A 26,236-nucleotide genomic window follows, 5' to 3' on the forward strand; every position below is an offset into this window, starting at 1 on the left:
CTCTATAAAGTACCTATCGTCTCTCAGACAAAGTAATAAACCAGTACTGCAGAAAGCACTACTTGAAGAAAGGCACATGGGCCTCTAAGTTGAAATTCACAGGAGCTTCAGATTCCTGTTCAGGAATCTCTCATTGGAGACAACTGCTAGAACCCAGATAACTTTAGGTAGGTGTAGTTATTTTTTGTTCATTGCCCTAGCAGAGTGATTTGCTCAAGGTATAACACCATTCCCCTTAGAAATGTTTCTGAAATGCGTGGGAGTAGTCAGGTTATCTCAATGATTAAGGGATGCTACTTGAATTTAGAGAAGGGACATGAAGAAAATTAAATGAACTATATACCTGGAACTCACAGTCTTGAACACCATGCCAAACATTCTCATAAGCGAAAAAATTTCTTTTTAATTATTTGAAAAAAGGAATCCAACTGGTATTAAGTTATGTGCAAGTATTTTTAAATATAATGAATGTCAGTGCAAAAACTAAATTATAACAAGATTATATTTAACTTTGTTTAGAGCCTTACCAAGAATCAGTGACTACTTAGAAAATCACACAACTCAACACTAATGCTGCTCATGACATTTGAGTCACCAGTACCACATACCTGAATCATTTCACATTTGTGGCAGCTGCATTCATGGGGCTTTGTGAAAAGGAAAAAAAACACAATAAAACAAATTCTTGATTTCTTTATGAATTCTATTATACTGGATCTTGATAATTTATATTTAATTAGATATTATTTTTTATTTTTCTTTCATTTGTCATTGATTTTTAAAACATTTTACATGGAAGTATTTTGAATATTAACACATTTTTAATATAAGAAAGGGAGAACATAAAATATTATTAAATGAACTTGAGAAGTACTAGATGGCTGTGGAGCACTTTTTTATCAATTCCATATTGTCTTTCTGGGCTTGTTCAGATACTAGACTAGTGTGGATAGGATTGTTACAAAGGCTCTGGAATAAACAAAGGAAAATGAGTTGTAGTTAAAATGTGTTCAGTTTATGCTGTTTTATATGATTGCCTCCAGATACGGGCAATTTGAGTATCTCTAGTTGATGCTACTCTCTGTTTGCCTCCAAGTGCTGTCTAACTCCCATTGTCAGGGCCATCTTACCCAACATTTAGATGATCCTACAGCATATCCTGTTTCTCTGATATAAAACTCAGGAGAAATACTAGGGTGTTAAGGAGAGCAAGATATAGTCCATGCTTGTATAATTATGTCAAAATAGATTCCATTGTCATGTATTACTCAAAAGAACCAATAAAAAATATTTTTTTTAAAAAAAAAGGACTAAGAGAATAGTGTCCAGAGTATATCAGTTGCCTTTCTTCTAAGTCTCCTTTCACATTTTACCTGAAGACCTATTGTCTCCTAACCAGATGTTTGAATCCTGATTAGTTGTATGCTTTCCCTGTGGAGGATGAGACCAATACCTCTAAGGCCCAAAACTGGTCCAAATATAGAGGATGGTGATGCCATATGTGTTTCACCAGGGGTTGAAAAAAGTTGTTCTTCATATTTTGAGGAGATGTGGGCTGGTCTGAAAATGGCTCAAGTTAAAAAATGAGTGGGCATGGTTTTCAACATAACTGATGGTGGGTAAAGCTGGGGTGAGGGTTTCTATGTGGACTGAGGTTAGTATAGTGTGAATTCGCCCTTCAGACTCAAGGGAGGGGGTTCTCTCCTTATCAGTTTGTCCTGAGGTGACGCAAAAGGGAAAAAGCAACTGGTTGGACTTGAAAGCTGTCAGTAGTCAGATAGCAGAAATGGAGTCAAACTCTTAATTAGGTGAATTTACAGTAAAAGTCAGTCACACAAAAATATATAACAAGAATGGCAGCACTCATAAACAAAGAGGAGGAGGAAGAATAGTAGCAGTAGTAGTAGTGTTAGTGGTATTCAAATTCAAGAGCTAGCAGTCTTGGATCTGTTTTCCAAGTTGCAATTTATTTGCTAGGATCCCAAATTCAAAGCCAGCCTCAGCAACTTGGAAAGGCCCTAACCAACTTATAAAGATGCTGTCTCAAAATAAAAAAAAAGTAAAAAGGGGTGGGGATGTGACTCAGTGGTTAAGCACCCTAGGTTCAATTCCTTGTACCAAAAAAAGAAAAAAGAGTTAACTTTTCCCAAATTCATAATTCAGAATTTTATAAATCCTAAATCTGCACAGGATGCTCTAAACTTAGACAAACCTGCAAGCTGAGATGACCTGCTCACATCCCCAACACCATGCTTGCTCATCACTTCTCCAGCAAAATTATAAAACTTAAGCCCAGGCTGCCATATACAGTCCATTTTTATTCCCACTTTTTCTGTGAAGTTTTTACTACTTTCAAATTACCTTCATCATAAGACGACTTAGACGGTGAACTAAGTAAAATCTCATACATGAAACGTAAAAGGAAGCACACTTAAGTGTTCTTTCCACTCTTCCCCTTTCTTCCTTACACCTTTTCTCCTCTGATTTCCTTACTGAGTACATGAATCTACTGATGGAACACTCAATGGTTAATGTTTTGACATATTAATTAATTTATGGAGGACATGTCTCATTCCTTGAAAACATGTTTATTTGCATTACATCAATTTCCCTTATACTTTAGAATCATTAGCACTAACTAGTGCTTGAGCAAATAATTGAAAAGAAAGGAATATACAAGGAATGCATGTGGACCAGCGTGTTTTTATGTATAGCATTCAGTTAGTGACACAATATTAGTTTTTTACTTTTCTTTGTTGTTATTTTTAAGATTCTAGGAGTATTATAAACTTTTAGCCTTTTTAAAATGTTTATGTTTAATAATTTCTTTAGCTCTGCTTTGCAAGATGAAAACAAAATATATGTTGAAAAATATATATAAATGTTTGAGATATTTGTTTTTCTATTGCATATATCATAAATTTAAAATATTTTTGGTGGATAAAATTATTTTTAAATTTCTGCCATTTATGAAAAACAACGTAGTTACACATTGACTATTATATTAGTTATACCTTCTTTTGAAAATTTGTTGATTACACAAAGCAGTAATCTTGAATATAAACATAGTGAGGTAGAGAACAATGTATCTTGCTCTTTTGAGGAATTAAAATGTGCATCTTTTTTGGTCCTTACAGAAAGTGTGGACTATGGGCCAGTGTTTGTACAAGAACCAGATGACATCATTTTCCCAACTGATTCTGATGAGAAGAAGGTAGCATTGAATTGTGAAGTTCGTGGCAACCCAGTTCCCAGCTACAGGTAGATAAAACAATAATTATCATTGCTCGTTAAGTCTGAAAAAAATTCTCATCAATGAGATACACTCCCAGGGAGTATCATAATGTCTTAGATAATTTTTACATAGGTATCTTCTTATTTTTCCTAAGATGGCTCCGGAATGGAACAGAAATAGATTTGGAAAGTGATTACCGCTATAGTTTGATAGATGGCACCTTCATCATAAACAATCCAAATGAAGCAAAGGACTCTGGTCATTATCAGTGTTTAGCAACCAACACCTTTGGAAGTATTCTGAGTAGAGAAGCCACACTTCAGTTTGCCTGTGAGTAAAGTATATGATTTTTTTCCTATATGTGGTGTATATATACATGTAGTTTTAATTTTTAGCTAAATTAAAGCTTAAGACTGTAAATTTTAAAACACTGCTGAAAACTATGGTAAGGATTAGACCTATGCAAACAATTCACTTTTTCCTGAAGTAGTTTGAATTTCCCTAAAATATTTGCTTTTCACAAGTTAATCTGATACATTAGTCTGTGAAGTTAAAATCCTATGTATTAAAGAAGATAGTTTTAGAATTCAACTTTCTTTTGTAATCTAACTTCTCTATTTTTCAAAAATATCTATTTACTTGCTTTTATTTTTCTACAATGTCATAATCACTATTATTTATAGACTCTTCCAAGCATAAGATGGCATATTCTAAAAATTCTGCTTAGAATTATATGATCAAAGAAATGTTTCTGAAATGTGAATATTTTAGATTCTTACTATAAAATTCAGTGTGTTAATTTGTGAACTGAATAAATAGTACCATATATAGTTTTGTGTGTATATATATATATATATATATATTTGTGTGTGTATATATGTATATTCATGTTTATATATATATATATATAAAGATACCATAGCTTTATGTATATATATGCACATAGACTCAAACATATATGTATATATGTGTATATGTGTATGTACATATATATACATTCATGTGCCACATAACATTTTAGTCATTGATAAATTGTGTATATGAGTGTTCTCATATCACCTTGTGATATCATAGTTTTCTTAGTCTGTATAAGTACACTCTGTGATCTGTAATGTTCACATAATGGCAAACTGTCCTTCTGATGCATTCTACAGGTTACCCCATTGTTCATCAATGCATGTATATATTTGTGTGTTATACAGACATACACACAGACATATATGTATATATGTGTATATATACATATATACATTTAGAATGTCTATATATAAACATTTAGAAACAAACATATTCTAATGTGTATATATATATAATATAAATATTTTTCAAATATAGGTCATATGCCAAATTAATTATATTAATTTCTTAGAAACTCTTAAAATATTTCACATTTGAGGAGGGCTTATACCAAAGTGAAGATAGGCTACCATATTTAAAAAAAAGAAAACTTTGTTATATCATTTTGTGGAAAGTAATCCTACTTAAATTTAATTTTTTTAAGATTTTACAGAGGAAAGGCCAGTAATAATTATATTAATACATGTAATTGTATTGGTTGCATTATCATAAAATGATTTTTAAGTTAAAATTACACCCTGAATAATGCAATAATTTATTTTCTCTAAATATTCTTTCTCAAATATCATTTCTAATTAACCTAGAATCCAGGTACACTATTAAAGTGTGAAGAAGAAAATAAAAATCAAAGGGTTCATAACGGATATGGTTTGGAGACTCCTGAGATAGGTCCTAGGAAAATCTAAATATTATCTTTTAAAGTAGACATGAATAAGGACTTTAGTTATGTGCATTTACAAATACAAAAAGTACCAAAATAGCAACCCAAATACATTTCTTTTATTTTAAAAAACAATATGTATTTTATCACAGACCCTATTACTTTTCAGAATGCACCTAGTAAACTACTATAAAAAAACAAAAACTCTAATTGCTCCACTATTCAGCAGCATAGCCTTTCCATGACAAATACAGCAAGTACAAAGAATATGGTATATAAATATTAATTGCTTAATCTGATACAAGTATATCAATTAGCAGTAGCCTACATATTATTTGTTTCTATTTGGATACAGCCAGCCATGCCAAGTATTTTTATGTGTGCTTTAGAGCAACAGTCTGTTTTCTTTGATGATCAAAATGTCCATTTCGTTGTGATTTCCTAGCCTTCCTGTCTTGAATATTGACAGTTATCAAATACCCATCTACTTTTGGAGCATGCACTCTGGCACCTACACTTACAGATACATGATCAGGCATGGAAAGCTATAATCTATTCAACATAAATCTGTCCTCAGCTTCTTTTAGGACAGTATTTTCATATTTTTAAAGTAAAGATCATGGTCAGCAGTATCTGTGCATCCATTGGTTAGGTCTTGTGACCCTACCCCTTCACTTTCAACCCACCTAATTAAGGGGATGCCTTGGATATGAAGTATTCCCTGAGTTAGGTTTCCTCTGGGTGTTCCTGGCTGAAGGGGATAGTTGCTTTCTTTCTTTCGTTCGTTGGTCCTTCCTTCCTTCCTTCCTTCCTTCCTTCCTTCCTTCCTTCCTTCCTTCATTCTTCCTTCCTTCCTTCCTTCCTTCCTTCCTTTCTTTCTTTCCTTCTTCTCGCCATTGTTCTTTTTAAAAAAAAAATTGTTTTAATTAGTTACACATGACAGTACAATGACCTTAACATATTATACATTTGAATCAGATGGGATATAATATCTCATTTTTCTGAGTATACAGGTTGCAGAATCACATTGGTCAAGCATTCACATATATACACACAGTAATAATAATGTCTGTTTCATTCTACTATCCTTCCTATCTCCCCAACCCATCCCCTCCCCTTCCATCACTTCTCTCTACCTAATCTAGGGTAATGCTATTCTTTTTTTTTTTCTCACATCTTCATATATGTATTTTGTATAACAATGAGGGTCTCCTTCCACCATCCATGCAATAACCTTTCTTCCTCCCTTTCCTTCCCATCCCTCTGCCCTATGTGGAGTTAATCTTCTTCCCATTCTCTTCCTCTCTTCCCCATTTTGAGTCACCCCCCTTATATCAGAGAAGACATTCAGCATTTGTTTTTTGGGGATTGGCTAACTTCACTTAGCATAATCTACTCTAATGCCATCCATTTCCCTGCAAATGCCATGATCTTACTATTTTTTAGTGCTGAGTAATATTCTATTGTATATATATGCCACATTTTTTTACCCATTCATCCATTGAAGGACATCTAGGTTGGATCCACAGTTTAGCTATTGTGAATTGTGCTGCTACATACATTGATGTGGCTGTGTCCCTGTAGTATGCTATTTTTAGGTCTTTGGGGTATAGTCTGAGAAGAGGAATAGCTGGGTCAAATGATGGTTCCATTCCCAGCTTTCCAAGGAATCTCCATACTGCTTTCCAAATTGGCTGCACCAATTTGGCGTCCCACCAGCAATGTATGAGTGTACCTTTTCCCCCCGCATCCTCGCCAGCAGTTGTTGTTGTTTGTCTTCATCATGGCTGCCATTCTTACTGGAGTGAGACGGTATCTTAGAGTAGTTTTAATTTGCATTTCTCTGATTGCTAGAGATGATGAGCATTTTTTTCGTATATTTGTTGATTGATTGTATATCCTCTTCTGAGAAGTGTCTGCTCAGGTCCTTAGCCCATTTGTTGATTGGGTTATTTAACTAGTAAATGAATTTAGCAAAGTGGCAGGATATAAAATCAACACCCATAAATCAAAGGCACTCCTGTTTATCAGTGACAAATCCTCTGAAAAGAAAATAAGGGAAACTACCCCATTCAGAATATCCTAAAAAATAAAATAAAATACTTGGGAATCAACTTAACAAAAGAGGTGAAAGATCTTTACAATGAAAACTATAGAACCCTAAAGAGAGAAATAGAAGAAGATCTTAGAAGATGGGATAATCTACCTTGCTCATGGATTGGCAGAATTAATATTACTAAAACGACTGTACTACCAAAAGCACTATACAGATTCAATGCAATTCTTATCAAAATATCAGTGGCATTCCTCACAGAAATAGAAAAAGCAATTATGAAATTCATCTGGAAAAATAAGACACACAGAATAGCTAAAGCAATCTTTAGCAGGAAGAGTGAAACAGGTGGTATTACTATACCAGATCTTAAACTATACTACAGAGAAATAGTAACAAAAACAGCATGGTACTGGCAATAAAACAGGCTGGTGTACCAATTGTACAGAATAGAGGACACAGAGACTAACCCACAAAACTACAACTACCTTATTAGACAAAGGTACTAAAAGCATGCACTGGAGAGAGAATAGCATCTTCAACAAATGGTGCTGGGAAAACTGGAAATCCATATGCAACAAAATGAAATTGAATCCCTGTCTCTCACCATGCACAAAAGTTAACTCAAAATGGATCAAGGATCTAGGGATTAAACCAGAGACTCTGCATCTAATAGAAGAAACAGTAGGCCCTAATCTCCATCACGTGAGGCTAGGCCCCAATTTCCTTAATAAGATACCTATAGTGCACGAATTAAAACCAAGAATCAACAAATGAGATGAATTCAAACTAAAAAGTTTTTTTTTTTTTTTCTCAGCAAGAGAAATAATATGTGAGGTGAATAGGGAGCCTACATCTTGGGAACAAATTTTTACCCCTCACACATCAGACAGAGCTCTAATCTCTAGGGTATACAAAGATCTCAAAAAGCTAAACACCATAAATAAATAAATAAATAAATAAATAAATAAATAAATAAATAAATAAATAAACAAACCAACCAATGACAGTTACTTTCATAGGGGCAGGGACGTCTGCCTTGGATTTACTTCCCTACCTAGACTCTTTCATGTTTATACTTATAATATTAAAAAAATCAACTCCTTTGAATTTAGCACCCTTTTAATTTTTTTTTTTACAGTTAATCATTAGGAAGAATGTAAAAAAAAATGGGTGATAGAATGAATGAGGACTTTAATTTCCCCTTTTTTACGTCTGGGTTGGAGTGTGGTACTATAATGTTCTGAGAATTAGAGAAATTTTGAGAGTTGGAGACAAGATGAGGTAGAAATTTAGAGAGAAAAAGAAAAATGGGGCCTGGGGTTGTGGGTCAGAGGTAGAGCACTTGCCTAGCATGTGTGAGGCACTGGATTCGATTCTTAGCACCACATACAAATAAATGAATAAAATAAAGGTCCATCAATAACTAAAAAAATATTTAAAAAAAAGAAAAAGAAAAAGGGACTTCCAAAAGAGAATAAGAAGAGTCAAAGATGAATTGAGATTTAATAACCTGATAACAACTTTCCTTTACATCATAATTTTCTTAGGTCCTAGCTTATAGAGAGATGAGAATAGACTCACTATTTTTGATAGAATATTTAATGCTTGAAGAGACTTTGTGGAGAAATACTCAATGCTTTTGACACTTTAAATCTGAAATCATTAATCCTGTATATCCATCATTCAGTATTTATCTAATAATTTAAATTTATTACAACTAGCATTATAAAACCAAAATATTCAATAAATTATACAGTTTTAATACATATTTAACCACATTTTTCTAAGTGTTAAAATTTTGTTTTTAATAGTACATTGTAATTATACATAATATCAGGGCTCATATTGACATATTCATATATGTTTGGTATATAATTTGCTTAACTTCAGTTCCCAGCACTTCCTCTTTCTGTCCCCACCTCCCTACTCCTTTAACCCTTCTCTACTCTACTGATCTTCCTTCTTTTTATTCATAGCTTATTAAATTGATGCTTTATAGATGTACATAAAGATAAAATTCACTATGAAGTACATATACACTGTGATATACATAGCATATTTTGGTCAATTTCATATCACCTTTCTTCCCTTTCTCCATCCCTCCTTCTTCCCTCTCTATCCCCTTCCTGTATACCACTGATATTCCTTCTATTTTCCTAGGATTCCCCCGGATTTATTTTTCTTATTTGGTCTGTTTTTTTACATATGAAAAAAGACATTCAATCCTTGACATTGAGTGTGGGTTATTTCACTTAGCATGATGTTCTCTCCTTCCATTCTAGCAAATGTCATAATTTCATTCTTTATTCTTGAGCAAAACTTGATTGTGTGTGTATTTGTGTGTGTGTGTGTGTGTGTATGTATGTATATTACATTTTTTTAATCCATGTATCTTCTGATGGGCACCTGGGCTGGTTCTATAACATAGTATTGTGAATTGCACTACTATATATATTGATGTACCTCCATCACTATAGTTTGCTGATTTTAATTCTTTATGATTAAATACCAAGTAGTGGGATAGCTGGGTGATATGGTAATTCAATTGCTAGTCTTTTTGTGGATTCTCCCTACTGCTTTCTGGAGGGTTTGTATTATTGTACAGTCCCACCAACAATGTATGAGTATACCCCACATCCTTGCCAGCATTTACTATTTGTATTATTTTGTGTGTATGTGTGGTCCCATGGATTGAGCTCAGGGGCACTCAATAACTGAGCCACATCCCCAGCCCTATTTTGTATTTTGTTTTGAGATAGGGTCTCACTGAGTTGCTTAGTGCCGTGGTGTTGCTGAGGCTGGCTTTGAACTCATGATCCTCCTGTCTCAGCCTCCCAAGCTGCTGGGATTACAGGCATGCACCACTGTGCCCAGCCTTTGATCCACTTTGAGTTGACTTTTGTGCAGAGTGATAGATGGATGCACTGATAGATAAGTAAACAAGTAATTATAGTGCCAGGAAAAATACACTTTATATCAAACTTTAAGATACTGTATCACAGAAAGTTTTATAATTATTTTGATAAGAGGAAATATTTCTGTGGATTTCCTAGTGGTTAAAGCAAAGGAAGGAGAAAATTAATTAAAAGACTAATTTCCTCCCACTTCTTCAAAGGTAGAAAATTTTTTCTTGACAAATTCTCCTGGAAATTTCTCATTTGAAGCTTCATATAGTGATCTCAGCAACATCCCTACATGGGTTCAGTAGCAAGTTTAATTAGCCTGACATGAAGCCAATCTATTCTTTAACTGTAACTAGACTGTAATTAGGAAGTTATTCGCTTAATTCACTGATATATTTTTTTTTTCTAGTTTTGATTTTAACAACTAATGGAGTGAGAAGCTGCCATGCACTGGCTCAGCCCCTTCTAACATATCCCTCTCATTTTAAATGTCTTCCCATGAGGATCTTTCATTTTAAATTCTCCCTAAATGAATATTTATAAACATGGTTCAGCTTAGTTAATGTTAATACTTTAGTTTAGCGTTAATAAATATATACCTCACAAGGGTATAGTAAAAATTAATAAGGTGGAGAAGTTATGTTTGTGAACTTATTTTTAAGTTCAGAAAGAAAGACATAAATACAGAGTGAAATGTTCTTGCTAGAAATGATTGTTGCTGGTTTATCAATAAGATTATTTTTGACAAAACATATTTTATTCCTGGAGCTTACTTCATCATGAGGATAATTTCCTCACCTAGGGTAGTGATTTCTCTTCAGTGACAAGGAAGAATACACCATATAAAACTTTGTCATTCTATTAGCTTATTACCATGCTGATGAGAATTTGGAATTGATAATGTGACACTGCACACTTTTCAAACATCCTTCAGAAAGCCAAAGCTCATAGCAATCTCTCCGAAGTTGGGGTTTTTAGAAATAATTCATGGTAGGAAGTCAAACATAAAATGAATCAAGAATAAAATCTCCTCATTGCTGTCTCTTGCTTCAAAAATATCTTTATATGCAATCCTTGGTAAATTGATAGTTCATATCTAAATCTGAACATATTGCTTTTCAGAGCATTTAGATGATTTAGATCCAGGATACTCCATTAGTTTTCCTTGAAGCAGTTGATTAAAATAACCTCCTTAACTCTTTGAGAGATTATATGACTTGTAGACTTTGTATTTAAGCCCTTTAATTTAACCTTTAATTTTTCTATAAAACTCAAAAATTACTTCTCTGGCTTTTTCATAACTTTTTCTCCTACAGTAAAATTGACCTTAGACTTTAAAACCACATTTTACCAGTCTTTAATATCTAATGAAATTATTTGAATCATCACTGACTCCGGAGTATGTCCAAAGCTTTATTTCATTACTCTGTGAGGCTTTGTCTGTAATGACTTTATTAAGTCAATTGAATATTAATCTGAATGAAAGAGTCACAATGGTATGCTCATGTGTTCACCAGTAATAAAGTTATCATCAGGTTTTGTTTCAAAATAAATTGTTTATAATTTACCTCCCTCTTACCAAACAATTCTTTTGAAAAAGAAATAAAATCACTCACAAAAAAATTATTGTTTGGGTAGTTCTTCTAAAAGACAGTTCATCTGGTCATAATTGATATAGTAACTATAAATGTATAATTCTGTGGTAAATTGCAGCATGGATTATTTGAGACCAGAAAGTTGTTTTTTTTATTTAAAAATGCATAATTCTGTGCAATATGTTGTTGAGAAGGAAGCAAAGTACAGATCTGTGATGGAATATACTTAAATACTTCTATCACATAAATTATAGTTATAAATATTTATTGAAGTTAATATAGACAAGTACTTTCATTAAAATTGTACTAATTGTCCATATGTGACAGATTAACCCCTAATAACATGGCTGTACTTGCCTGGCTTGGCACAGGGTATTCTTTTTTTTTTTTAATCTCTGTTCCCTCTTGATTTTGGAAATGGAGGAGATGGATTCCTCTATCAAGTTATGAGAAACAAAAGGAAGAGACCAGGATTGAAGACTAAATAATTTTCCAGTCCTTACTGCTCAAATGCATGTACCTAACACATTGCCCTTACTCTTATCATTGTGTCTTTGGATATCTTCCCTAGCACAAGGGATTCCAAGGCACAAAGGAAAAGAGACACTTTAAATTTTACTACTACTCTCAGGTTAACATTAAAAAATAGCATCTCGATCTCAGGAGGACATGTAGGCCTGTTGAATATTAAGATATCAGTTAAATACAAAAGAGTACAAATAGAGAGGCAGGTATAGAACATGAGTACTTTCTAAGGTCATTCTAAGGTCATTTTCTTCAACAAAATATCCTTCCTTTGAGGAATAAATTGGAGCAGAATATTTATTACTTGGCCTGGAGCTTTTGAAAATTTAATTTCATCTGAATAAAAAGAACAGCAATTAATATGACTTTATTACCACATCAGGTGGGATCATTTCTGCGTTTCATGTATATGTATACATAACATGGAAAGATACGTGAATGTACAGGCTTGTGTGTACATTTATTTTTATGTGTGCATATATCTATGTATATTCAATAACAAAAAGACAAACATTTTCAACACTGATTGAGTATTTAAATGGCAGGCAGAGTACTAAACACATTTAGTGTTCTCACAGCAGTATTATGAAGGCAGTTTTATTATTGACCTAATTTATTAATGGAAAAAGCTCAGAGATGTCAAGATGTTTCTCCAGTCACACTAGTAAGTGATAAAACAGAAGCTTCAACTCAGATCTAACTTTAAACTTGATACTTAGAATGCTTACAATACTAACCATAGTATGTATAGCATTTTTTTTTTGTTTTGCATGTCTGTAATTAATTTATATCTAGAACAGTTACTCGATCTGTATTCTTTCTTGGTTATTTTTCTATGGTTAAAAATATACATCCTCATAAAGCTTGAGACTAGCGAAAGCTATACAAATCTTCTATTTCATATAAATTTTCAAATCTAAGCTACTTATCTCTCCCTTGAACTACAGAAAAAAAGTGCCTACCTGAAATGCCAGCCTACTTTTTCTATTTCCTAATATCTTTCTTCTTCATTCAGCTCTAGCCCCAGTGAGAACTCTGTATTTTATAATGGAATGGTCTATAAAAAATATGTTTCTGTCCACACTGCCCCTGCATAAATCTCTGATGGCTTGCTATCCCTGCACAGAGGGTTGTGACTTACTCTTCAGAGTGTGCACAATACAATCAGAGGGCTTCTCTAGAAGTGTGTGTCCGGGAGAACTATGAACAGAGAGTCAAAGAACATCATTTCAATCCTTTGGGTAAAGAGGACTTGAATTCTCTCCCTATAGTGTGTTCCAAAGAAAATGAGAATGTGAAAATGATTAATGAAGTGAGAGGATAAAAAGTGCTTCAAATATGATGACATCAAGACTATACCCTTTGACCAAGTCAATTGAACAATTCATAATGCTGCTACATAAAGCCATACAGAAAATTGAAGCAGAATATTTCTGAGAAAATAATTTTACGTTGAGGTAGATTTATTCTAACTTTCATGAGGAAGTACCTAACATTTTAACATATTGGTTGGTGATTAGAAAAGGAAATTAGAAATTAGTCTCCAAACACATTGAGATAGAATTCCAGTGGAGTTTTAATTTGCATTTCTGTAATTGAGATTCCATCTCACTCCAGTCAGAATGGTAATTACCAAGGATATGAGGAACAATAAATGTTGGTGAGGATGTGGGGATAAAGGTACTCTGATACATTTGTGGTGGGTCTGTAGATTGGTGCAACCATTATGGAAAGCAGTATGGGATTCCTTTAAAAACTTGGAACGGAACCACTATTTGATCAAGTTATCCCACTCCTCAGTCTATACCCAAAGATCTTAAAATCAGCATACTAACGTGAAACAACCACATCAGTGTTCATAGTAGTTCAATTAAATTTCCAGAAGCTCCAGGCCAAGTAATAAATATTCTCCAATTTGTCAGAAAAGGCCTTTGGATTTTGAGACATTTGGAGAACAATCGCAGGACTGATAGGGACAGAAATCAGAATCCAGATAATTGAAGAATGAGTAGTTACATTGGATTCTGGTCCTAACTGGAATGAAGAGAAAGAACAGAATTTTGTGGATAACAAAGAGTAAAACCCTGGTGATTTTTGGTAGTAGAAAGAAAGGAGTCAGTACAGAGCTTGAGGCTTAAGAAACTAAATTGAAAAAGTCTAACTGGTAAAATGAATATCACCTTTCCAAGTAAAGTGTATATATCCTCTAAATTTATGTCTTCCAGAGGAAATTTCTGTCTTATCAAAAATATTCAGTATTAGAAATGCTATGTCAAAAAATGTAGAGTCTAGGCTCATATCTTGACTTACACTTACTAAAGGGTCTTAAAACCAGCTCTAAACACTATAAAATTTTAGAATTGTTTTCTTATTCCTTTTAACACTGATTCTTATTCTGTATCTTCTAGAATCTTGAAGTACCTTTTTAAATAAAATGCAATTATTGCCTCAGGAGAACAAAAAAAAGACAGTGTTACTCTTGCACATAATTTTGTATGTCTGAGGAAAGAGTATTACATGGTGATTTAATTCAAACTGAGATTTTTTCCCATTCTAAAGAATGCATAGGAGAGGTAAGAAAATAACTTGATTCTCCCCAAACAAGGGTGACTAATGATCTCTGTGTTTCTAAGAAAATCCTCAGCACCTGTGATTTCATGGCCTCAACTCTTATGTGGGATTTCTACAGTGATTTGATGATTTTGTTTTGAGTCAAATGTAGTAATTTTTGACAAATCCTGGGTAGCTGCTAGAGTTTCTCATAGTAAACTCTTATTAGTGGGCTTAGGTATCTGAGACAGAAGGTTTTTTTAATAAAATGTGTCCTCAAATCATTGCAATGACAGATACAATGGCAACTGATGCTATAGGAGTTTATGCGGAGACTCAGATTAGAATCACTCTAACGTCTTTCACAGATTTTTAATAATATCCTCATACATGGAACATTCAATGTAGTCTAAAAGAAAACATAAAATATACCTGTGAACATTATATATGGTGCTTAGAGTCTTAAGTTTAGACGTACATGCAACCAGAATGGCATTTCTATGCCAGTTATGTCCTGTACATTATGTGAGATTAAAGGGCAAGCATGGAGTTTATTGGGGCATGGAAACCACTTCATAAGCCATTAAGTCTGCCTCTATAGATGCACATGATTTATACAGAGTTACTATTCTTCAACATCCTCACTTTTCTACCCAGGGGACACTAGTCTGATTAGCCGGACCTTAATACACCTAAAGTCATCAAATCCATTCCAAAATAAGGTGCACTGTCCTAAAAATAGTCTTAAGCCCATTTATTATTTACACTTAGGCTTTCCAGTTTTCTCTATAATTATCAAGTGATATTGGACTATCTACAGTATTCAAATCTCATTTATGATATCGTATCTGTACATGTCATGTTCTGCCTACTTTTTGATATACCATCAAAAAAACTTACCTCTATCACTTTCTCCAAGTTCTTTATTATATCTATTTCTTATGTTGCATTCTTATTACTTAAAACAATGGCTAAAGCCAATCTAACCACTATTTTTTGTTGTTGTTGTTTAATACCTAACCCCTATCATGGAGGTCCATTTTCAACATTCTGTGAATGCTTGCACAATGAAAGAGTGAATGAATAAATATTTCTAGCAACACAGTACCCACTATCTTGCAAAAGAATTGACTTCTGAGTCCTATAAGAGGAATGATTCATTAGGAGTTTCATACAAAGCCATCTTAAACAACTGCAATTGAGAATCAAAATAAATTTATGAAGAAAGACTTCATAAAGTCCCAAATAGATATTAGTCAAGGTATTATCACTATATTTGAAATTAATATTAATAACTATAAATAGTGTTAATGAATGCAATTAATGCATCATTACAGGTTTTGACAGTTGTTTAAGTTCAGTCACATATTTTATATTATTTTGCTACTATTGATAGCATATTCTATATTGCAATAGATGTTCAAAGCAAAGTAGGATATCTCAGAGAAATATGGAGTAGTCATCTTTTACAAAAAGTGATTTTAGATGCAACCCTGACTACAGATAGGGAAAATGCTCACTGACTTTCTTTTTAAAACATGATTCTAGAATTCAGGCAACATCTCTCTATTGATCCTAGCAAAAGTGAAAGTTTCCTATTCATTTTATAGACTCATTGGTTTGCAAACTTAGAGTCAGGATATAGTGACAGAATTTATCAAACAAAGCAACAACTTTGCTCTTAAGTTCTTTGAGAATGTATGTGGAAATACTCGTCTATTTCAGTTGTCAGCTCCTAATGTGTCTACCCAGAGCCATGGTCATAATTCATGTCAAAAATCCAGAAACAATAATTTACTCTATCAGTTTTTTTAAAAAAAATATTTTTAAAGTTATCATAAAATGAAATTTTCACCTCCTAGCTCTTAATAAGTGGATGAATTTAGAGAATTGTCTTCCCTAAACTCACAGGAATTTAAGTAACATTTTCAAAGTATCACATCTGTCACAACAAAACAACCAAGAATATGTCTATAAACTGTCAGTAAAGAACATCAAGTGAGGTCATTCCTATCATAAGCATAGTAAATCTTCCACCTTAGAAATCAGTGCTCTAGCAGACTTATTTGAACTATATATAATTCATGAAATTTCAGAAACAGTCATTAAATACATAAAATAACCAAAAGTGTAATTGCTCGGACGGAACTAGAATGTTAATTAGATGGAAACTCTTAAGTCTCTGTGCACTAGTCTGCCAGCAGGTCTAGAAAGTTTGAGTTATAATTATTTTCTAGATTCCATTAAAAAACACTAAAAACTGAAAAAGCTATCAATGTTTTCTTAACATTGATTTTTAAAACACTCTTGAAATACAGGATTGTATATTTTTCTTTAAAAGTATTCTATAGCAATTCCCTTGATAACATTTTTTTACTTTTTAGTTTTTTCAGAAGTTATATCTTTAGATGTTTCTATGTTTTTTTTAATCTTAATGAATTTATCCACTTTGGGAAATGAACAGCAACAACAACAACAAAAGGCTACCATTTTTCATAAAAATTGTTTTTATGATATTTTATCAATTTAAATAGTGTATCTTATATGTTAAATACATTTATATAGTATTTGTTTTTAACAATGTAAACATTTTTAGTACTTAATGACACTACTAGTAATTGTTAGGATTTATTAAGCAATTATTATGTGCCAGACACTAATGCAGACTTTTTGCATTTATTCTCATATTCATTAAAAAACAAGAATTGCCTAAGTTAATCATCATTAATGATTAAACATTTTGAACAATAGCAAACTATCTGAAGGAGTTAACTAGCTTGCCTAAGGTGACAGTTTAAGGAAAATGAAACTGAGTTCTAATACTTGTTCTATCTAACTCTAGATCCAGATCTCTTTATAAAATAAATGAATAATATTCCCCTAATTTTCACAGAGTTTTTTCCACATGATATCTCATTAACAAACTGAACAATCCTGCAGTTATGCTTAGTAGCTCTATCACCTCTATTTTTGAGAGCAAATAATTGAAATGATAGAGGTGATATATTGTACTGTGGCCCCTCAGGTCAGATTAAAATCAAACTTCATCTGTGAAACACATCTGATGAATGTATACATCTTCAAGTCATCCTTTTTTGAATCTTCAGAATCATACAAGGCTGCTCTTTGGTATTTTTATTTTTTTCACAATGATTATTCCAGTACATTGCCACACAGAGAACATGAATGTTGACAGCTTTTGTTCTGACATTATATTCCATTAAATCAATGAATAGATATTCATATCTTGTTGAAAACATCATATGGGTTTCACTAATGTTCAGATCAGACTCAAAACAGCCCAAATTATAAGGGAGAAAATACAGACATAATTCATGTAATTCAACTATCAATATCATCAGGTCACACTTAATTAGGGTCTATGTCAAGACTGGGGAGATCAGCAATAAGGTCTACCTGGGTCTTCCAAAATAAGCACAGTATAGCCTAATGCAGTTATGCTCACCTTTAGATCAAGCTATTTTCTACATCTACAGTTTATAGCTACTATTACTGTTGACGATAAACTGTAATCATTTGAATAGCTAGTAATATTAAGAAGTGTTTTTCTATTTTCAAAATTAACATTTAGGAAGCAAGCTTTAACTGCAGTCCAAACTTTATGACCCAAGTTTCCATGTTTTGGAAGTGCAAGTAATATAAAATTTATAATATTAATCTAATTGCATATAGTATATTTTTCTTAACCTGGATGATATTGTAAATATGGATAAGGCTAAATGAACATTGATATATAAAACATAAAAATTAACTGTCAACCTAATCTTGTTTATCTTTATAACTTGGCATCTCAAAATCACTTGGAATATGAGATTTTCCTTGTTGTTGTCGAATACATTTCAGCATTACAACTAGCTAAGGAAAAACAAAATTTAACAATGCATGCATTTTTACATGTTTTTTTTTTTTGAACTAGAAATTCCTTTTTTTTTTTGGTCCAAAGTCCATTGAAACTCTTGTGTCACAAAGTGATACCTTACATCTTTGCTTATAACAGATGTTACTTTTATTTCCTGTGGCCTCTGACATGGAGATAAATTATCATCTCCCTATAAAACTATAAAATGGAATTGCTTCTCTTCATTCATAGATTATACAGACTTTGTAGGCCTATCTCATTTCCAAAATGTACAACCTTATACACATAGGGGGAAAAAAGAGCAAATATGCTCATGTACATTTAATACAACTCTACTAAATCTAACTTTATTAATTGTATCTTTCTTTTAAAGTTAAACTGAAATTATACTGCAATTAATTTGCAAATATTTATTCATTAATTATTAATCATATGCAATTTTTCAAATGGAGAATCACTATTTCACAAGGGCAGGAAAAACTCAAGAGCAGTCAGGTAATTCAATTGTTTATTTCTAAAGTATCTTAGAGAAAAGCATCTCACTTGATGTTCTGCTTTTGCATAAATATGCTAACTCATTAGAAAAATTTCCACCTCCTAAGACCTCATTTAATAAGTGAGTTGCTATTTATCAAAGGCATAGTAAAACCATTTAAGTTAGTTATTTAATTTACCTTAATGATTATAAATTCCAAAAGATTGATATGGGGATGTATGTACACATGTGTGTGTTTGGCTAAAAAGTTACTTTGATTATATGAAAAAAACCTGAGTACTCACCTATATCTTAAGATTATAGTGTCTTTTTATAAAATATTAATGTTAATAAAATTAGGAATCAACATTACCTTAAGAAAAATATGGAGGGTTTTGTTTGCTATCTTCTTCCTGTGTTTGGGATAGCATATCTTCTTCTATACCATCTCTCATAGTAAAAGAAAAGGTAGAAAACAAGTTAGCAATTTTTTTTCAAAGTGGAGCTTATTACAATGAGATAGCAAAAAAGCAGGCATTTTGCTATTTTTCAAAGTTTTAATTGGTGTGTTATAGTTGATTATAATTGTAGAATTTATTCCATATTTGTCCATGCACACACTATTAAAACAGTTTGGCCAATAACATTGCCCAGTATTTTCCATTCCCCTGGTTCTTTTCCATAAGATCTTCCACACCTTTCTTTTGCTTTTTCCTCTATGACTTCCTTTAGAAGTACAAAGTCAATGGGAATTGATACAGTTGGAAACAGACTGAAATAATCATGGGAAACAGTTGAGAAGTCTTCAAGTTGTTACAGTTTTCAGCCACATCATGTTCAGTCATTGTATTTGAAGAAAATAAGGATAAAGCAGGTGTACTTGTCATCTAAGACAGTATTGTTGAATATAAAGACAGTATTCCATTAGAGAAATGAACTGGAATTTACTATACAGGATATCAAGAAATTGGGAACAAAACTGTGTTTTTAAAAAGTTGACAAGGAATGGATAGTGGAATTCACAATTTCTTAAGGGAATGGTGAGATGTACATATTAAACTGTATATTTGGTGAAAATGTTTTGATTCTTCAACAGTAGAACATACGGGTATTCTTTTAGCTTTGTCATACTTTTCCTTTTTACCAACAATTTTCACCAACATTGAAGTCTACTGATCATATCTTAATTGTGCATATAGTCCTGAAGAAATAGTTTTAAATTTCAGCTTTATGTAGATGATAGATCCTTCTGAATTATACCCACATGTCAGTGACAGGGATCCAAAACTTTCCTTTTATCCCTTTGATTCACTAGAAATCCCTACTCACTCTTAATAATGCCCTTACAGAAACAGGAGGCATTCAGAAGCACAGTAGAAATATTTAGTATTGTTTGCTTTACCCACTGCCTGACAATGCAAGTATAGCCCTACCTTGACATTTCTATGTGACATTCAGGTCTCTAGTGCTGCTTCATCCCTAGATTAGCCATTCACCTTAAGTGTTTATCAGTTGGAAAGGATTTATTCTATGGATCACATTACTAAGGTCATTCCCCCATGTTATCTAAATTCTCTGTATCTTATCATATATCTGTTTTCCTTGTTTCTTTATTGTTGTTTTCTACTACAAATAGATGTTTTCAAGTTTGGGAGATTTTTCATTTCTTTCTCTCTCTTTCCCTGTCCCTCATAAACTTATAAAGTAGGTCATGCACTGTCATAAGTTTTACTATTATGTTTATATAAAATATATCCTTCTTTAGTAAATCCATGTTTTCATAACTTTATTTATGATCTCTAGTATCATATTATTTATTAAATATCTCCTTTAGCACCACAGTTCTCAGTCATCCTCCTTCCATAAAAACCTACCTGGCTTCTGAATTTCTCTTTTGTAAATTATGTTAACAGTAACAAACTAGTAAATTTAAGATCATCTCTGATTCCTTGTCTTCATGAACTTTAATTATTCCTTTAAATTTAGTCCAAGTTCAAGAATTTTCATTTTTTTTTACTTTCTTTGCCAATGTTCAGCCACCTTAATTTAAGCCTCTAATGTCCCCTTTATCTGTACTAAATGATGGCTTCCTGAACATTTTTGTTCCCTCCACCCATCTCAACTCACCCTTGTGTACCTCTTCTCATGACTCCTGCACTCTGCTAAAAATCATCCACTAATAAAAAATAAGGACTCATCCTCTCTTTCCAGACATCCTCTGCTTTGGATGCACAGGTACTATTCATTGTAGCATCACTTCCTTTTTCTGCCTCCTCTGCATACACTTATCTGGATGTCTTATTTCTAAGGCTACTGACAACCTCACTCTTTCCAGTTATAAACCACATGCTGTGTTTCCCAATAAAAAGTTTCCTGATTCTTCCCATAGTGATTTGACCTCACTGTCTCCTTAATGACAAATTCGTTGTACCCTAGTGGTATGACTTGAAGTCAAAAAATCTAGGTTCAAATATAACCTGCTAGCAGAAAACCTTGGGTAGATTTTTTTCTCTTATTTTTTAAAAAGGGAATTATTAATACCAGTCTCTCAAAACATACATGGGAAAAGAAACATGAGCCTATGTCTTGATCTCCATGAATTAGAGGATCTTTGTTTTGCTCACTAATGTATCTCAAGGACCACAAACAGTGCTTGACACACAGGTAATTCTTTAATCCATTAGATACTATAAAATGTTGATATTATTAATCTTCCAGTACATCATAGTTAGCAATCTACTCACCCTCCTACCCGACAGCCAAGGAATACCTACAATGAACAAGATGCTGTCCTGCTGTTACTGCTCTTGCTTCCAAGCCCTTTTCTTTCTGTTTCATGTTCTAGGCCCTTAGAATTTCATCTCTAGCTTTGTTCTCTCCTGATTCTGCACATGCTCCTTGGATGACACTACCACCTTTGGCCTCCACCTTGATAGTGTGTTCCTGCTACCTGTAGTGCTCATCTCCTGATCTTTTCAAGTCTCCTTCTCTCACATCATCACATTTCAGCTCTAATATCATTTTCCACAAAGAGTCCTTTTCTGAACTCTAATTTATTTTAAGAATTAACTTATTTTTTCTGATGTGTGTCAGGATGAAAGTAGTTATCTCAGAGTTTTGGTAAATTGATATTGCATTAACACGGTAATGGAAAAAGGCAATAGAATCTTTTTTGTGTTCATAAGAATTCACATATAAATATACATATGGAAGTGTACACTCTTCTTTTGAAGCAATTTCATATAGTACAATTATTGTTTAGCACACTGAAACATAAGTGCTTCAAATATTGCAATACTATTTCCAAACCCTTAATAAACACAATTATGGGCATATATGAAAAATCCATTAAATTAGTAATTGAATATCGGTTACACGAAGGGGAATCAGTTGTCTCTGCTTTGATTTATATATCAAATATTAGCAATACACCAATGTGTGACAGATGTCGTCATAGGGATCTTCTGTCTCTTTGTCTTAAGAACTTTTATTCTCTTGAGATTTGCTACAAATATCACCATTACTTTCACATCTTCTCTGTAACTTCCTTCTCTGTATGCTTTATTAGTGCACCATACATTGGTACATTCTAACACTTTTTGTACAGAAAATGTTCATGTCTCCACTGTAAGATTATAAATGCCTGAAAATTTAGGGAAAAATGTTTGTATTCTTAAGAATAAACAACAATCATGGGGACATAATACATGTAGGGGATTAGCAATAAAGTGTCAGACACCTGAAAAGGAATCCCAACACACACACACACACACACACACACACACACACACACACACAGATATGTGCATAGTTAGAAATCCACTCACCCTCCTACCAGACAACTATGGAATACCTACAATGAAAAAGATGCTGTCCTGACTGTTACTGCTCTTGCTTCTAGGCCCTTTTCTTTCGGTTCCTCATACTGGGACATCCTCCCTTGTGTTCTAGGCACTTAGATATATGTGTGTGTATGTGTGTGTGTGTATGTATATGTGCATATATATTTATAATGATAAAGCCCAATGAAATTATTTTTATAAAGATTATATTGCTTATAAGCTTACAAATATAATATGTATATCTCAAAATATAATATGATGCAAAATAAGAAAGCATATACAAATAAAATTTTTTATAAATGATAAATATGTTATAAATAATATGAATTTATAATGAAGTAAAAACATAACTTTTAGATGAAGTTAACTGAGATATATTTCCTTTGTCTCATCATTATTAAAAGCTTTCTTCTTAATATGTAAAATAAAAAAATTGTTATTTGCTTAAGCCACCTGGAAGTCTTTTACAGTCCATTAATTAATAGTAATATGTGATTTGTTTAGTTTATTGCACTTTCCACATCTCATTAAATCTGAGCTTTTATGACATTGTGGCCAGCTTTGTTTCACTTGTTTTAATTATTTTTTGATGATGTAAGACAGTAGCCATATGGCTTCACTTTTTTGTTTTTGTTTTTAGTTTTTTCTGTACCACACCACAGAACTGTCACCACTCCTACATGTTTATATATTAAAGTGCAATCATTTTTTCTTGAGAATTTGCTACTGACTTCCGTGTTGTGTTGTGGTGGTACAATTCAGTAATTTTTCACACATTAACAGCATCCAGGGACTTGTGAGGATGAGTGCTCCAAGTTCTAGAACATTCTGATGATGTAATTTGTAATGTAATTTCACAAACTATTTGGGTGTTTTCCAAGTGACTTGCATGAATGATCTTGCTCTGAAGTGCACTTGTGAGTAGAGAAAATCAGTAAACTATCTTTTTTTTCCACTTCAAGCACTCAATATAGGGAAATGACACAGCTTAAAAACTTCCTTTGAACATTTTCTAAGGGTAAAAATATGACTATTAGTTATTAGTATTTACTCTATGTAAAATTAAAATTTTCCTTTTATTAATTACCTACATAGCAGTTGACACTTTACTAGGCACCTCACATACATGATTTTAATTTGTAACACAATCCCTCAAGAAACTCATTAGTGTCAGTTTCCTGCACAGATAAAAGAAGTATAGGTCCATTTTCATGGTCTGTTTAAAGGCCTCCTAATCCTCAGGGTGCCTACTGTGCCTGGTGGACTTAGTCTTCTTGGTTACATGCTGCTGACACATGCATCTTGTTATTCCCAGCCAAAACCACCATCAGAAAATCTAGAAAGCAGTAGTAAATGAGGCTAATGTTTCCTGTTGTTGCATGAATTAGACTCAGTAATATTAATTTGTTACTGTGACCATTTGTAGAAGAGATTCACAAGAAGCTGGCACTTGCTGGCCCACACAGTGGATACCAAGTCCAAATGATATTTCAACTGCTGGGGTTCCCCTCCCTTGTGGATGTGTCTCTTCCTCCAGAAGCACATTATGGCAGAGCACTTACCACTTCTGCTACCACCTCTTACAACATATATAAAGATATATGGTTATTTGAGAGTACAGAGATTCAGGAGCTACTTGGAGTGTGGAGATAGTTAAAGGATCTCATAATTTTATGTGGGGGTGAAACTATATGAGGCGATGTAACTGTTATTTGGAATACATTAAAGAAGGCTCTGATCTCAAATGGTCTTGCAGGTGATAAGAAGTAAGCCCAAGATTCCAGTCTTGATCTGGATAACTGAATTTGCATCCTTTCAACTAATTCTAACTTTAAAGAAAGAGCAATAAATAAGTTATATTTTGCAGTCAGGATCACTGCTTTCTAGCTCCATGAGCTATAGAAATAGACTATTCTATCTTTCCCACTCTGTATACTCTTTAGTAGGCCAAAGAAGCAGCACAAAAGTGGGTATTTAAATAAATTTGTATTTACTGAGTTTTGGGTGCTATCATGAGAACTGGAGTGCATTGTATTTTCTTTTTGTGTTTGTTTTTTTGCTGCTATGACAGAGTGTCGCCCAGTAACTTAAACAGCACAAATTTAATACCTTATAGTTCTATTGGTTAACCCCATAGTTCACAGGACTGAAAGCCAGGTGCTGGCAGGTCTTCAGTCCTTTCTGGGGGCTCTAGAGGGGAGTGATTTTTTTTTCTAACTTTTGGAGAATGTCCACATTTCTTAGATCCTGATCCTTCTACATCTTCAAAGCCAAGAGCATAGCATCTCTCTGACTGCTTTCATCACCACATCTCTTCATCTGATTATTCCACTGCCTCCTTCTAATTTAAGGATGCTTTGGGGAACTATATTGGGCTACTTGGATAATACAGTAGAATCTCAACTACACCATCTCCAAATTAGCAATATTACTTACTGTGCAACCTTAATTCCCCGTTTTCTTGTGAACATACATTTTAAATTCCAGGATTCAAATGTAGAAAATTGAATTGTTTTGTCTGCTAGATGAAAAAGAGTAATTCACCCAAGATGAACCAGACATGATATCCAAGAGATAATACACAAGGAATTTCATATATGAAACAATTAGAGAACAAAGCATTGTATGAGAAAATATGCAATAATAACAATACTAATTATCATCATGCCCCAAATCACTATTTCATTGAAAAGGTATGTGCCAGCCACCAGGCTTAGTGCTTTTTATATAGTGGTTGCTTGAATTTTCAAAACAACTTGTAAAAATAAGGAGTTCTGATCTCATGTTAATAAAAACAATTATTTTAGGCTTGCCCAAGTTCTTCTCTGATGAATAGATACAGAAGTGGGATTTAAGTTTAGGTCTCTGACTTCAAAGATTATTCATATAGTGAAACCGGATTTAGAACAAATGATTCCCAAAACATGGAATAAAGAATACACTTTGTATGCAGTTTTCAGAAGCACACCAAAAGGACACATAATGAGAATGATCAGAAATACGAAGTGGTAAACAGCATAATATATAGCACAAGAGATGGACTGCATTGGAGCATGTCAGAGGTTGTGCTGGGGAGTCAAGAAGATAAATATCATTTGGAAAAATGAGGGGTTTTGGTTTATCTGTAGTCATTCAAGTCTTCATTTCAACAGAGGAACAAGAGCAGATGCCTGTAGGTTTATAAATAATTGAGAGATATGATGATGAAACTATATTTTAGAGACATTAGTCTAACAGCAATATGAAAGATGACAGAGAAAGGAATGAAGGAGGACCAGTTTTAAAATGCCAAGAAGTATATGCTGTGATTCCAAAGCCAAGAGGGCTTTCCAAGCCAGGTTCCTGTGACTGGTGATCACAATTACAAGGTGCTCTTGTTGAGCACTACTAATTATGTTAATATCTCAAAGTAATATTTTTGAAGATAAAACTTATTT

The 26,236-nt window shown here is 33.1% G+C and overlaps 1 protein-coding gene across 1 annotated transcript in view; it reads left to right on the forward strand.

The window, feature by feature from the left end:
- Positions 1-26,236, forward strand: part of Cntn5 (contactin 5) — a 663,533-nt gene that overhangs the window by 181,096 nt on the left and 456,201 nt on the right. The window contains exons 3-4 of the mRNA XM_077797318.1: positions 3,138-3,261; positions 3,390-3,565. Of these exons, the coding sequence (XP_077653444.1) occupies positions 3,138-3,261; positions 3,390-3,565 (300 nt within the window). The remainder of the gene's footprint in view (positions 1-3,137; positions 3,262-3,389; positions 3,566-26,236) is intronic.

This window comes from Urocitellus parryii, chromosome 4, assembly GCF_045843805.1.
Source record: "Urocitellus parryii isolate mUroPar1 chromosome 4, mUroPar1.hap1, whole genome shotgun sequence".
NCBI lineage: Eukaryota > Metazoa > Chordata > Mammalia > Rodentia > Sciuridae > Urocitellus > Urocitellus parryii.